The sequence below is a fragment of the Lontra canadensis genome, unplaced genomic scaffold, assembly GCF_010015895.1.
Source record: "Lontra canadensis isolate GAN:19392208 unplaced genomic scaffold, GSC_riverotter_1.0 scaffold10, whole genome shotgun sequence".
Taxonomy (NCBI): domain Eukaryota; kingdom Metazoa; phylum Chordata; class Mammalia; order Carnivora; family Mustelidae; genus Lontra; species Lontra canadensis.
The window spans coordinates 2,831,363-2,843,585 of record NW_022631004.1 but is presented as its reverse complement, the minus strand read 5'-3'; the positions used below and the strand labels follow the sequence as shown (position 1 = coordinate 2,843,585).

Below are 12,223 nucleotides of genomic sequence, written 5' to 3'. Positions count from 1 at the left end.
TTACTTCAATTTTGTTTCTAAACCACTAGGCCATGTGGATATCCAAGCCCTGTCTATGGAAGCCAAAAGTAAGAATAGAATAATATGCAGCACTAGGAAAAAGTTGTCCTTTTAAACTCTCAAATGTGGTAATCTATGGAACTCATTGTGAACGTCGTTCACTGCTAAACAGATAGATATACATATAATATACATAGTATAATATAACAGCTTATAGATGTCTTAAGTCTCTTTGAGCAAGAGATTCTTAGTCCATAAGGAATATTTAAACAGAGACCCAAAAAACTGGAGAAATGCCTTTACCTGGCTTGAGTAAGTTCCCATAAGTATTTGTTTTAATCTTTCAAAGGCTTTAGTTGACAGAGCCAGGGAAAACTTCCAGAGTATGCACATTTACACATGCAATTACTTGTTTCAGGGAGAAAATATTTTCCCTTTGTGAAAATCTTCTATTCTCAATGAAATGAATGACCAACACAAGATCTCATTAGAATTTTAATCTTCCTGAACTCAGATTAGGATGCCCTAATAATTAAAAGCAGCATTCAGCACCCTTCCTCTACCCTTCACCTTTCCAATCAAACAAGTTTGTTCTCACATTTTTATTTATCAATGTGTGAGAATTAAAATTCCTAGAAAACATACTTAACATAGAGAGCTTTCTACTCTGAAAAAGGTATCTGAGAGGGAGCTTTTCCACAAAGAGGCCTTTTTCTTCTTCTGCTTAAGAGCCGGACAAATTTTCTGGTGATAATTCCAAAATAAAGCCACACAAGGCTCCTTTCCTTCACCTGGAAAACCTTATTTACGAGACTTGTTCTTCCTGTCCCCTTAAAAATACTCAGATGTGATAAGAGGATGGGCCAGTAAAAAACAAGAAACAACTGATGAGGAAATACTGAAGTCCAATGGCAAAAACATCTTATATACATACATTGTTTACCAGATCTACTGTACAGATAGCAGAACAATACTGTGAAACAAGCGTTACTCTCTCAGATTACCAAATCAGTATCTAGTAATGGTCTACTAGAACAGTACTGGACTTCAGGGGTCATTTCCTCAGTAAAGACAGCCTTTGTGTAGAAGGCGTACATGTCAGAGAATCCACATTCTCCTTTTGGTAGATACAGATCATTCCAGAGCACACCTTCCCCCTCCTACCCAGCCCAGATTTGTTCCTGTTTCTTTGTAATGCTGCAGTTCCTCATTTGTTTTAGTACCCATCTTAAAATCAGCCCTTCCTCTTTATCTGCAACTTGCCAACTTCACTCCAAGAATGGTTTTCATGAATGGCAGGAGAGAGTGGGGGCCAAGTCGAGGGAAGCCTTTCCCCTTTCTCCCTTTTCCCCAGATTCAGGCCATAACACTAAGAAGAACATTGAGATTTAGAGTAAATGAAATCAATTTTGTGGCCAAACTGCAAGAACCAAAGTGAAGGACGAGCTCTCTGATGTGGGTAGCTACTATTCCAAGTTCAGGCCCCAAATCCATCTCTGCGTACCGGCTGGCCATTGTTCAGGAGGTCCTCCTTGAAGCGAAGTTTCCGTTCCAGGTCTTGAATGACAGCATCCTTTGTGCCTTGAATCTCCTCATCAGAAGCTATTCTAGCAGTTCTGTTGGCCTTCTTTGGAAATCCCCTGCAGGACAAAAGCACAAGGCACTAGGGTCACTTGTCAGGCACATGGGCATCCTGTGACCGAGGAGCACTCCGCTCTCATTAGTAATACCGGAGAGTCCTGAGGTCTGTGCTGCTCCTGTCCATTCCCCCGGTTCTTTGCTGAACTTCCCCTGATTTTGTGGGGGTTCACTCTCCAGTGTGCTTAGAGAAGGTGACCGCCTCCCCAAATTCAGGCGTGACTGACCTATGTCAAATGGTCACGGTCCTGTGGACAGTGGTTAGTGTGGCCAGAGGCAGGTGATGGAGCCTGGCCACTGAGACTGGGGAAATGGAAGTTGGAAAGGGTGAGGTGCTCTAGTGAAAAATGTCTCATCTCTAAAAAGCAACACGCAGGAAGAAGTGCCCCTCTTCTTTCACTGGCTCCCACAGTGTTAAAATGTGATGCCCCACACTGCTACATCCACACTGAGATCAAGGGGAGAACCTGCAACATGCTGATGATGACAGCTTGGAAAGACAAGAGACCCCGGAGCCCTGATTATGTTTTTGGGACCCAGGTGACCTACTGGTGGAGCCGCCTGACCCCACACTTGCTATGTAAATCAATAAACCAGGTGCATTTGATCTCCTGCTAGTTGAGTCTTCTCACATGAACTGCAGAAAATACCCTGATAGCTTTTCCAGGTTCCTCCTTTTCTAGTCATTTGCTTTGAAGTTCAAATGGAGGGTGTTAAACCCTGGTATTAAAGAAAATATTGTGATATCCTGTGTTTGAATATGAAAAACCAGGTCAGACTCTGTTGTATCGTACTGCCTGGAAGTTGATCTTGATTTTTAAGAGTTGGGTGGTGAAGCTGTGACACATGACCACTAAGAGCCATAGGAATCATGACTTACAACCTCAATTTTTGGAACCATACAATCCGTCAACAAAAATGTGCATTCTGTGTCTGCTTTCCTGAGCCTGGCGCCTCTGGCCCTTACTCTCTCAGGACAATGTCCTCAGCCTGCAGGTTTCAGTGTATTGTCCCCTTGGAAAGGAGGACGCTGGCCAAGTCTACCCATTAGTTATTGTACCGTGTTTGTTTTCTTCATAGCACTTATCAAACTTTATTAATATATGCTCTTTTTAATTGTTTCTTCGCACCCTGCCTCTGGTTAATCAAAATGCTTGTCAAATAGCAGACCTGAAAATAACGTTAATGGAGTAAGTGAACATATGTATAGCCATCTTCACTTCTTGTTCCCTCCCCCGCCAAAGATTTTATTTATTGGGGCACCTAGGTGGCTCAGTTGGTTGAACATCTGCCTCCAGCTCAGGTCATGATCCCAGAGACCCGGGATTGAGCCCCGCACTGGGCTCCCTGCTCCACGGGGAGTCTACTTCTCCCTCTGACCTCTCCCCTCTCATGCTCTCTCTCTCTCTCTCTCTCTCATTCTCTCTCTCAAATAGGTAAATAAAATATTTAGAGATTTTGGAGAAAGAGAGAGAGAGCAAAGGAGAGGGAAAGGGGCAGAGGAGAGGGAGAAGCAGACTCCCCGCTGAGCAGGGAGCCCGATGTAGGACTTGATCCGGGGAGTCCACAATCGTGACCTGAGCCGAAGGCAGTTGCTTAGCTGACTGAGCCACCCAGGCACACCTAAACAAAATCTTTAAGAAAAATATTTTATTTATTTATTCGAGGGTGGAAGAGGAGGGGTGGGAAGGGTGGAGGGGAGGGGCAGAGGGAGAAGCAGACTCCCTGCTGAGCAGGGAGCCCAACTCAGGGTGATTCTAGGACCCCGGCTGGGATCATGATCTGAGCCGAAGGCAGATGCTCAGCCGACTAAGCCACCTAGGCACCCCTCTATTTTCTCTTCTGACCTCTCTCTGCCTTCCCCTCTTAGGCAAGAAAAATTGCCCCAAAGCCATCTATAATCAAACCACATGTAAAAAGGCTCAGAACACATAAAAATTACACAGTTTTGGAAATAAAATTCTGTGCTGCATTTGACTAAAGCCTTAACCTCTGTGAACTTAGAAAAGGTGTATTCTGAAGTCACCTGAAATATAAAATGAAAGCCAGCTCTGTGTTATATATATTGGGAACACACGGGTTCCTATTCCTACTTTAAGCTTGACAACATAGACGAGTTGCACAGCTATGTGATAACGAGCAGCCATTGAGACAGAAGCTTCAGTGTCTCTGCAGGCAGGATACACTGAGAGCTGTGTTCTTTGCACAAATAAGAAAGAAAGGGCAAAGGGCGGCTCTCAAGGCCAGAACAGATCATCTAAACAACAGAAAGAGAGAACTGTTTTTTTAAAAGACAGCCACAAGTCCTCTTGAACAAGTAAACACCTGTCTATTCATGACAGAATAAGTCCCGTGGTTTAAAAAGCATTTCTCAGTATACTTGACTCTTTAGGGAACTTAAGAATGACTGCTCTGGGACAATTCATAGAGAAGCCATTCACCTTGGTTTGGGTTCCTGCCACCCAGCATTTTATTGTTTCAAAGAGTACAATTAAAATTACTCTTTGACCCTCAAAAAAACCCTGGTCATTCTATATTTCTTTTAACAAGGGGATTCCCCAAACACAGAAAGCTTACAAGCATTAGAGGAGCATTTACTCCATCTCTATTTCCTGCTAAAGACATTATTTTCTCTTACTCACAGAATTTAAGGTGTACATATTCTCTTCATTCTGAACAATTAACACTGAAATCAAATCAATCAATTGAAAGATTTTTAAATGTCTAACAGTCACTGCACAACTACTTACTGAGTATATACTAAGGTACAATGCTAGGCAAATACATCAATACAAATTCTGTTAAGCCTGTAACTGCATAGTTGGTTTGTAAGATAAGTGACTGTGTCACCTGATGACATCTTGGAATTCTGTGCAGTAGAAATTCTCTGCACAAAAGTGAAAAACAGTAATAAAACAAAAGTGTTATCACTATAGTCTAAAAAGCATTCTACACGACAAGGAGAAGATCAAATCCTACAGGGTGGTCTTTGACCTCGGAGGGGTTGAGAATCAAGTTGGAGAATAAATGAAGGAACAAACTATGTCTTAGTAATTCTAGGTGCAATGGGAGTTAAGAAAGTTGAAGAGAGTTCTGGCTAGCATGACTGCAGAAGACTCTATGAAAGAGGGAATCCTGAAAGATGACCAGGATGCAGATGAGTAGAGATAGGGAGAGAAGGAATTCAGACTCCGCAGGAATAAAGGTGTAGAAGGGAGACTGTGTCTTGTTTTTTAGTGCCTCAAACACTGTGGTTTGGCTATTTACTAATGGCTACATGCCTCAGTTTCCTCCTCTGTAAAGTGTAAAACATAGGTATTAAGAACATATATCTCATAGGATTAGTAGGAAAATGACACTAGCTAATTACATATTAAGCACTTGGATCAGTGCCTGGCAAACGAAGGGTGGCTCTGGAGAGGCCAATGGAAACTGCCCAGTATGGAAGTCGGTCAGGGAGACGAAACTGGCTGAGGGGAACAGAATGAAAAAGGGAAAGGAGTTTAAAAAGATACCAAGAACTCTTGACTGGTTTCCGAAAATGTGCAAATAACCTTTATTGATTGGCTTCTCATGTTCAACTCTGTTCTAGGTGCTCAGAATACAATGTTGAACAAAACTAAGTGACTGTATTTAGAGAAATTATATTCTATTTCTGGCAGAGTCGGGAAGTAAAAGGGTGGAAGGAGGGACACAGCAGGAAGGTGTCGAGTGCTAGGAAGGGACGGAGTGTGAGTGGGTGACTGTATTACACAATGCAGTCAATCACAGGTCTGAGGAAGTGATGTTACGCTGAGGCCCAAGTGACAGTGTGAAGACCTAGAGGGACAGTGAGGTGGTGCAAAGGTCACAGGTCTGAATGGGCCTGGCAGGGTCACCAGGGCATTGTGAACCCTGAGAAAAGAGGTACCGGATACAGTACTTCTCAGCCTTATTTTAATATGGAACCTTTTCTTTTTTTCAGAGTATCTCATTTGGATTAACGTAATTCAGAAAACACTTCAAGCAACTGTGTTAAAACTGAGCACAGAGCTAAGAGTTAGTATATAATGTTCTAGTAGAAACCAAAGTGGAGTATTCTTTTGTGGTAGAGGCAACAGAAAAGAAAAATAGTTATAAGTTTTTGAGGCAAAGTTTTTGCAACTGAGTTTGTTTTCCTCTAAAACTAATTCTTTTTTGGAATTTAAAGTAAAATCGCTGTGGCTGGTTCTCCCAAATGGGACCACTTTTGATAAATGAAGAGCAACAACTCATTAGGAAATTTTAAAAATACTTGGTGACAAAGAGATAATCTTTCATGATGGCTTGTACAATTAAAAATAAAAATGCTTAAATGCTTACTCAAAGTAAACTGTTACTAAAACCAGAACTCTTCACAAAAACCCATACTCAGAAGCAGATCTTAACCAGTAAACAATTCATACAAGCCTACCACACTGAATATAAATACTTCAGTATATATACAGTTCAGCCCAACTCTGCAAAAAAATATTACTGATCTGTTTACTCTAGCTTCAAGAGTAAGTCACTTACCATTTTAAAATAATATTCATGTGGTTGGGGGGTAAAAACATCTTAAACATATACACACGCATATGGAAGGTAAAATCTTCCAGATGCAACCACCACCAAATCCTAAGAGGTTTTCTTTCTTTCTTTCTTTTTTTTTCTTAGCTACTGAATAATCTTGAAAGCATCCTGCCCTTGATACACTATTCTAGGTCAGTTCTGTCAGTGTATTCCAGAAACTCAGATCTCCAGAGTACAGCACTGATTTAAGAGGTAATGTACCTATCTAGCAGCCAAAGAACTTTTCTAATTACTGAAAGTCCTCTTACTCTCTTCTCATATTCACTGATCTCTAACAGTGACTAAAGTCCACAAAATTTCATAGTAAGCAGAATCATTAACATGCTGGCATTTAGGGATCCCTCATATTCAAGAATGTAATGTGTGAATTAATATATAAAAGAGCCCAAGATACACAAACTGAGTTTTTGTATATCAATTCTATTTTTTCTAACAATTTTATTATGAAACCAAAGCTGTTAGAGTACAAGTGGATAACCTGAGCTTATACCTGAAGGAAAATAGATGCCTTTGTAAATATATTAAGTTCTCCTCACGTTATCTTTTGGCTTCTCTAAAGAAAAAACTTACACATATGTGTGTACTCTACCACTACTTGGTACAGAGCCATCCAAGATGAGGATGTCTGATTCTGATCTGTGCCAGGGGCAGACATTTCAACAGAATCATCATCAGTCACAGCCGCCCATGAGATCTCATTTGCTAATTTGCCAGGAAATACTTGCCTGGGACTGGATGCAAGGTTCTGGGTGATCTTTGAAGATACTAGTGAACCCAGTAACAAGACCCTAGGGAAGCCCCCGACCCCTTCAGGCCTCTGCCTCTGATAGGGAATGACAAAGCCCCCCCCTTATCTCCTGCAAGATGGGAGAAAGACAGGAATAATGAGATAATGTCTGCAGAGTCCAATGCAGCTTTTGTCTTTCCTGTTAGTTACTATCTACTGTCTTGACTTGAGAAACTGCCTAAAGTACAAATAAATCTTTACCAACTTTTCCTTAAGACTTAGGGTTTTCTGTTTTGTTGGTTTGCAGCTGTTTTCTTTGATCAAGAAATAGCAGACATCAGATTTATCTGCGATCAACCTGGGCAACACACCCAGGCTAAGTCACATGACTCTGTCTTTGCTCAGGCTTATTCCAGAACCCTGGGAAATCCCTTCACCTCTTGGCACTCTCACCTTGAATGCACAGCGATGACAGTGTCCCCACCTACCTGTTTCTTATAAATCGGGGAGAAAGAGTGGGACAATGAGATCATGTAAAGAGCTGAATGCCTACAGAGTACAAGCTCTCACGAAAACATCCATATAAAAGCTCTTATTAACACATGCTTTTCCTTTTGACAAACATGGGATAACATTTCAAACCAAAGGCCTACTTATACAAGAGAGACAATTAAGAGTATGAAACATTATAGCACTGTGGCTTTGTGGCACTCCCTTATGAGAACAGATTCGAAGAATGTGAAGGTGGACAAAAACTACAGTGCCAGCCAGTGCCAGTCTGGTTTTCAGAGAAAGCTCTGATCTGATTCACCTGGAGACTTGGTACCACTGCTCAGAGACCATCAGAGACACAACTACTGTGTTCTTCCTAGGGAGCATTCCCAAATCCTCCGGATTCCCACCACCTCATAGGAGATTTACCGTGTAAAGGAACAGGGTGACAGCAGTGGAAGCTGTAAACCTAACTATCAGCCATTGTGAGGGCAGAAGGATACATGAATTTTATCAACTTGTAAACAGGCTTCTTTCTAAGGCATGTTTTCTCCTCACTGCCCCCAACTGAAAGATTCAGTCAAGTTCACATTTGTGTCTGTCAAAAGCTTTAAGAAGCCGCTAGTGACCCCGGTCACCTTGGGGAAGAATGCAGCTGTCTGAAGAAAGGCACTGGAGGAACTGGATGGGCAGAAGTTCCCCAAACTGCCATCAACCAACAACCAAATAGTGTTGCTGTGAGTCTGAGTACAGCTCACTATCAGTGGCCTTCTTGACCTTGTGGTGGATCCCTGGCATCCATGGCCTCTGTTCCCTGTCCGACCTCTGCTACCCAGACATAGGAGAAATAGAACCTTATCTTTGTGGACTATTTAAAACCTTAGTGCATGACCAGCCTACCCTTTTCCGGATTAAAATGAGGACAATGCTAAATATACAAACAGAACAAAAGAACTAGTATGCCACTGATTAAGAAAACTGAGGTAACTGACATTTATATTTAAGATTTTGATAAAACAAGGCAAGCAAAAACACTGTATTTCTACTTATAAATCATGTAATCAGTCTGTTTACAGGCACTTGGCAAATATGACAAAACAACCAGAGAAATTACATATATAAGTGGAACTGAATTTGCTATCATAATCACAAATTCACAGTGAAATATAAATGAGGGTAAAAGATTCATTTGGCAACTGTTTGCCAGTTCCTACAAGTTCAAGGATGCCATCATTTGTAGTCGTGGCGTCCCTAACAGGGACATTCAATCTTTGGCAAATCATGTGGATTATTATGATGGAAAAAATAGCCATCCTTTCATTTTTAATTCAGAATGCAAATGAGGGATCCCATAATATACCAGAGGAGAAACTTGTTCCAAAAGTCACATGTATCAAACCGGAAGAGTGAATTCTTCAAGTATGTGTTATTTAGCAAAAGGAAAATTCTTGGAGACAAAAGGGTAACCATATAATAGTGGTTACTGGACTGGCATAGAGATAAAAATCTGTAGTCTGTATTGCCATTTATCTTTGGTGCCACAGTGTCTAACTTTGGGTACAGTTTTCCATAGATATCCGCAAAGCTAGCATGACTTCTCCATTACTTTTTTAAGAAATGGCAGGAGGTACCAGATTCTTTAGCGGTAACACTCATAAAAATGTTTTACTCCATAAAATTAATAACTATGATAGATAAGAGAAAATATTTCTTTTACTTGAGTTAAACTCTTAGAACTGCATATATTCTTAAGAGAATTTCAAAGATCAGAAAATATTACTGTTTCTACTTAAGATGATAAAAAGGTATGACAACCCAATACCTTTGACAGTCTAGTCTTTGTTCAGGAGGAGAGATATTACACAGATAAGTGTTTTTCTTCCTGGTAAACAAGATTTGGTACCATTTCCTAGTAAGAGGGACAAAACAGTGTCAAGCAACAAACTTCCACTTTTTCAATCTAACAGTTAGCTTCTTTGTGGCAAGAGAATACTTCATTTCCTAGCAGCCAAATAAAAGAAAACCAAGAAGAGGGGAGAAAAACATTTCTCAGACAAGTTGACTCAACTTTCAGTAGAAGCCCATTATCACAATATTACTATACAAACTCTTCTCCTTTATTCTACTTATATATTCATTTGAGCTTTTTCTAGTAAAGATTTGAGAAGAAGCCAGATTCAAATATAGAATTCATGTAATCAACATTTAGAAAGCAGTTATGAAACGAGAGATTGCTAACAGAAGCTCCTCCATACATCTTGCCAAAGGCAAACATGGCAATGCTCATGTCTAACGTGTTAGTACATCCCCAAATGGGCAATTTTTCATAGAATGAAAAGTACCTAAATTCTAAGGTCTTTTCATTTTTTTCTCCAGGAGAATTTCCTTCTTTCCTCCCTGAACAATATTTGGATTCTAGGAGACTCTGAAGTAGGATTTCAGAGTTTATTTCAGAGATGTAGGAATTAGCTTGACCTTTGCTGAATGGTACTTGCTTTTGAGCTCTTCATAAAATGAGTATGTGCCAGTCATCAATAATATGGGCCAAACACCTGATAGATTTCTTTTGAAGGCTTTCATGTACTTTTGTAGATGTCATCTTATTTATCCTTGTAGATTTTCTATTTAAAGACTTCCAATGGCTGCCACATCATCACTGTGACACAAGGAAAGACAAGTACTTATTATCTGCAAACAGAAAAACTGAGACGGAGGATCCATGTAGTCTACATAGAGATTACGGTTAGTCAGGGGACAGAACTGGCACATCCTTTCTTCACTAGATCTCACACGTCCTCACCCGTATGGATGACACAAAGACATGTGTCTGTCTTCCTTCCCCTCAATTACTACATATATGTAAAGACTTACTTTTTAATTGTTAATGTAGATATTTTAAAAACATAAGGTGTATACTTAATAACCAAGCCTCTCCACAGTTATTAGAATCCTGATCTGAGGTACTAAGATACGTGGTTCGTTGGTAAGAGCATGGATTTGGAGTCAGGAATTCGGATCTCCGTTGAGAGGCTAATGTGACCCTGAGCAAATTCTTTCCGGGAATCCTCAGCTGTAAGTGAGCCAGCGATAGCTCTCAGGAGTGAATCAAATGAGGTAAGGAACGTGATTGCTTAGCACGATGCTCTACGTGGTAGCTAACGCCCCGCCATCAAAATTATCAAGAGCCCGGCGTAGATTTTGGGTAGTTTGTGAGGAAGAGTCTTCAGTTGTTGAACGCAGAAGAGAAAGTACTGATCTTGGTAACCGTAAAACAGCTAAGGAAGAACAGGTGGCAAAGCTGCGGTGATGAGAATCTAAACCCTGACGGAAGGAAACACGAGAAAACGGAGGAGCGCTACCCCTGGGTTGTGGATTAGTGGGAGCACTGGGGTAGGGGTGTGTGGGGCGGGCAAGCGGGTGGGGAGGCAGAGGGGGTGCGGCTGTCACTCACGCGGGGGTGACGCCCTTGGGCAGGCCTAGGGCGTTGACGGCCACCGGGGGCGGCTGCGAGGGCAGCAGGGCGCTGAGGAAGGCCGCGGGCGTCTGGCTGTGGCCAAAGCGGGCCGTGGGCGAGGTGCACAGGGCGGCCGGGGCCGCGCTGGGGAGCGGTGGTGGTGGCGGCGGCAGCGGGAACACGTCAGGCACCGGGAAGGCCGTCGTGGGGCTGAAGACCGGAGGCGGGGGCGGCGGGGGCGACGGCGAGGACTGGCACCACGGAGCCTCGGCCTCAGCGGCGCCGAAGGACTGCGCGAAGGACGGCGCGGGCGCGCGGCCGAACTGCTTCAGGGTCGGGGACATGGGCGACGGGAGGCTGGAGGAGCTGGGACTGGAGGCCGGCGTGCCATGGCCCGACGCGGGGCCGAGGTTCTGTGCTGCGATGAACTGCTTCGGGCGCGCGTAGTTGAAGGAGCCGGACGACTGCATGGCGGGCGCGGAGCGGGGGGCGAGCGCACTCATGGGCTCCGGGCAGGCGGGCGACGCGCAGGCCGCGAGCTCGGGGAAGGCGGGCGGCGGCGGGAAGGGCGGCGAGGGGGGCGCGCTGCGCGGGGCGCCGGCGGGCTGGGGGTGCCGCGTGCCGGCCTCCTGCTCCAGTCGGATTTGGTTCTGGAGTTGCTGGATTTTCAGAGGGTCCCTGGGCGGGGAGAGAGAGAAAAGCGACACCTTCAGAGAGGAAACTAGAAGGAATGCTCACAGGGGGCCGTGAGGTGAACCTGTGGACGGAATCTCCGACGTTCGCCACCTCCAGACTATTCCCCGCTCCGAATGACGCACAAGTCATTTAGCCTGAAGTGTGTTCCCCGTTAGGAATTCCGGACAAAACGCTAAGCAAATTAAGTATAATCGGTTATCTCAAGGTCTAATTTAAGCCCTACCTAAGATGACCCAAAATCAGTTTACAAAATCCGCTGATGGAAATTTTGTCTGACTTCCAGGAGCCATATTTCATTTTAACAGAACCAGAAATATGAAGAGAAAAACTTTTGACATGAGTTCTCAGTCCTTTCATTTGTGGTCAAATTTTTGGAAGAGAATTCTATCATAAGGAGAAAGTTAAAAGAAAAGACAAGTTATTTTTGGAACATCTAGGTTAGTCCAATTTGCCTACTTTAGTGCTGTCAACTCTGCATTCAGTAAATATCACAGAGTGATTTAGGGGAGAATAATTTCTGCATTTGTTGCCTATAAAAATGTATGTAGAATTTACTGTCACCAAAATTTTAGTAGTAAACCCTGAAGTGCCATTTATAGAAACCTCAATACATACTGATATTTTGC

At 42.9% G+C, this 12,223-nt stretch overlaps 1 protein-coding gene across 3 annotated transcripts in view; it reads right to left on the bottom strand.

Annotated features, from left to right (window-relative positions):
- The window catches only part of PALLD (palladin, cytoskeletal associated protein), a 409,629-nt gene that overhangs the window by 27,283 nt on the left and 370,123 nt on the right, over positions 1 to 12,223 (bottom strand). For all 3 annotated transcript variants that reach the window (XM_032855458.1, XM_032855455.1, XM_032855457.1), the window contains exons 11-12: positions 10,899 to 11,579; positions 1,505 to 1,640 (exon numbers count right to left, since the gene is read on the bottom strand). In XM_032855458.1, coding sequence (XP_032711349.1) covers positions 1,505 to 1,640; positions 10,899 to 11,579 — 817 coding nt within the window. The remainder of the gene's footprint in view (positions 1 to 1,504; positions 1,641 to 10,898; positions 11,580 to 12,223) is intronic.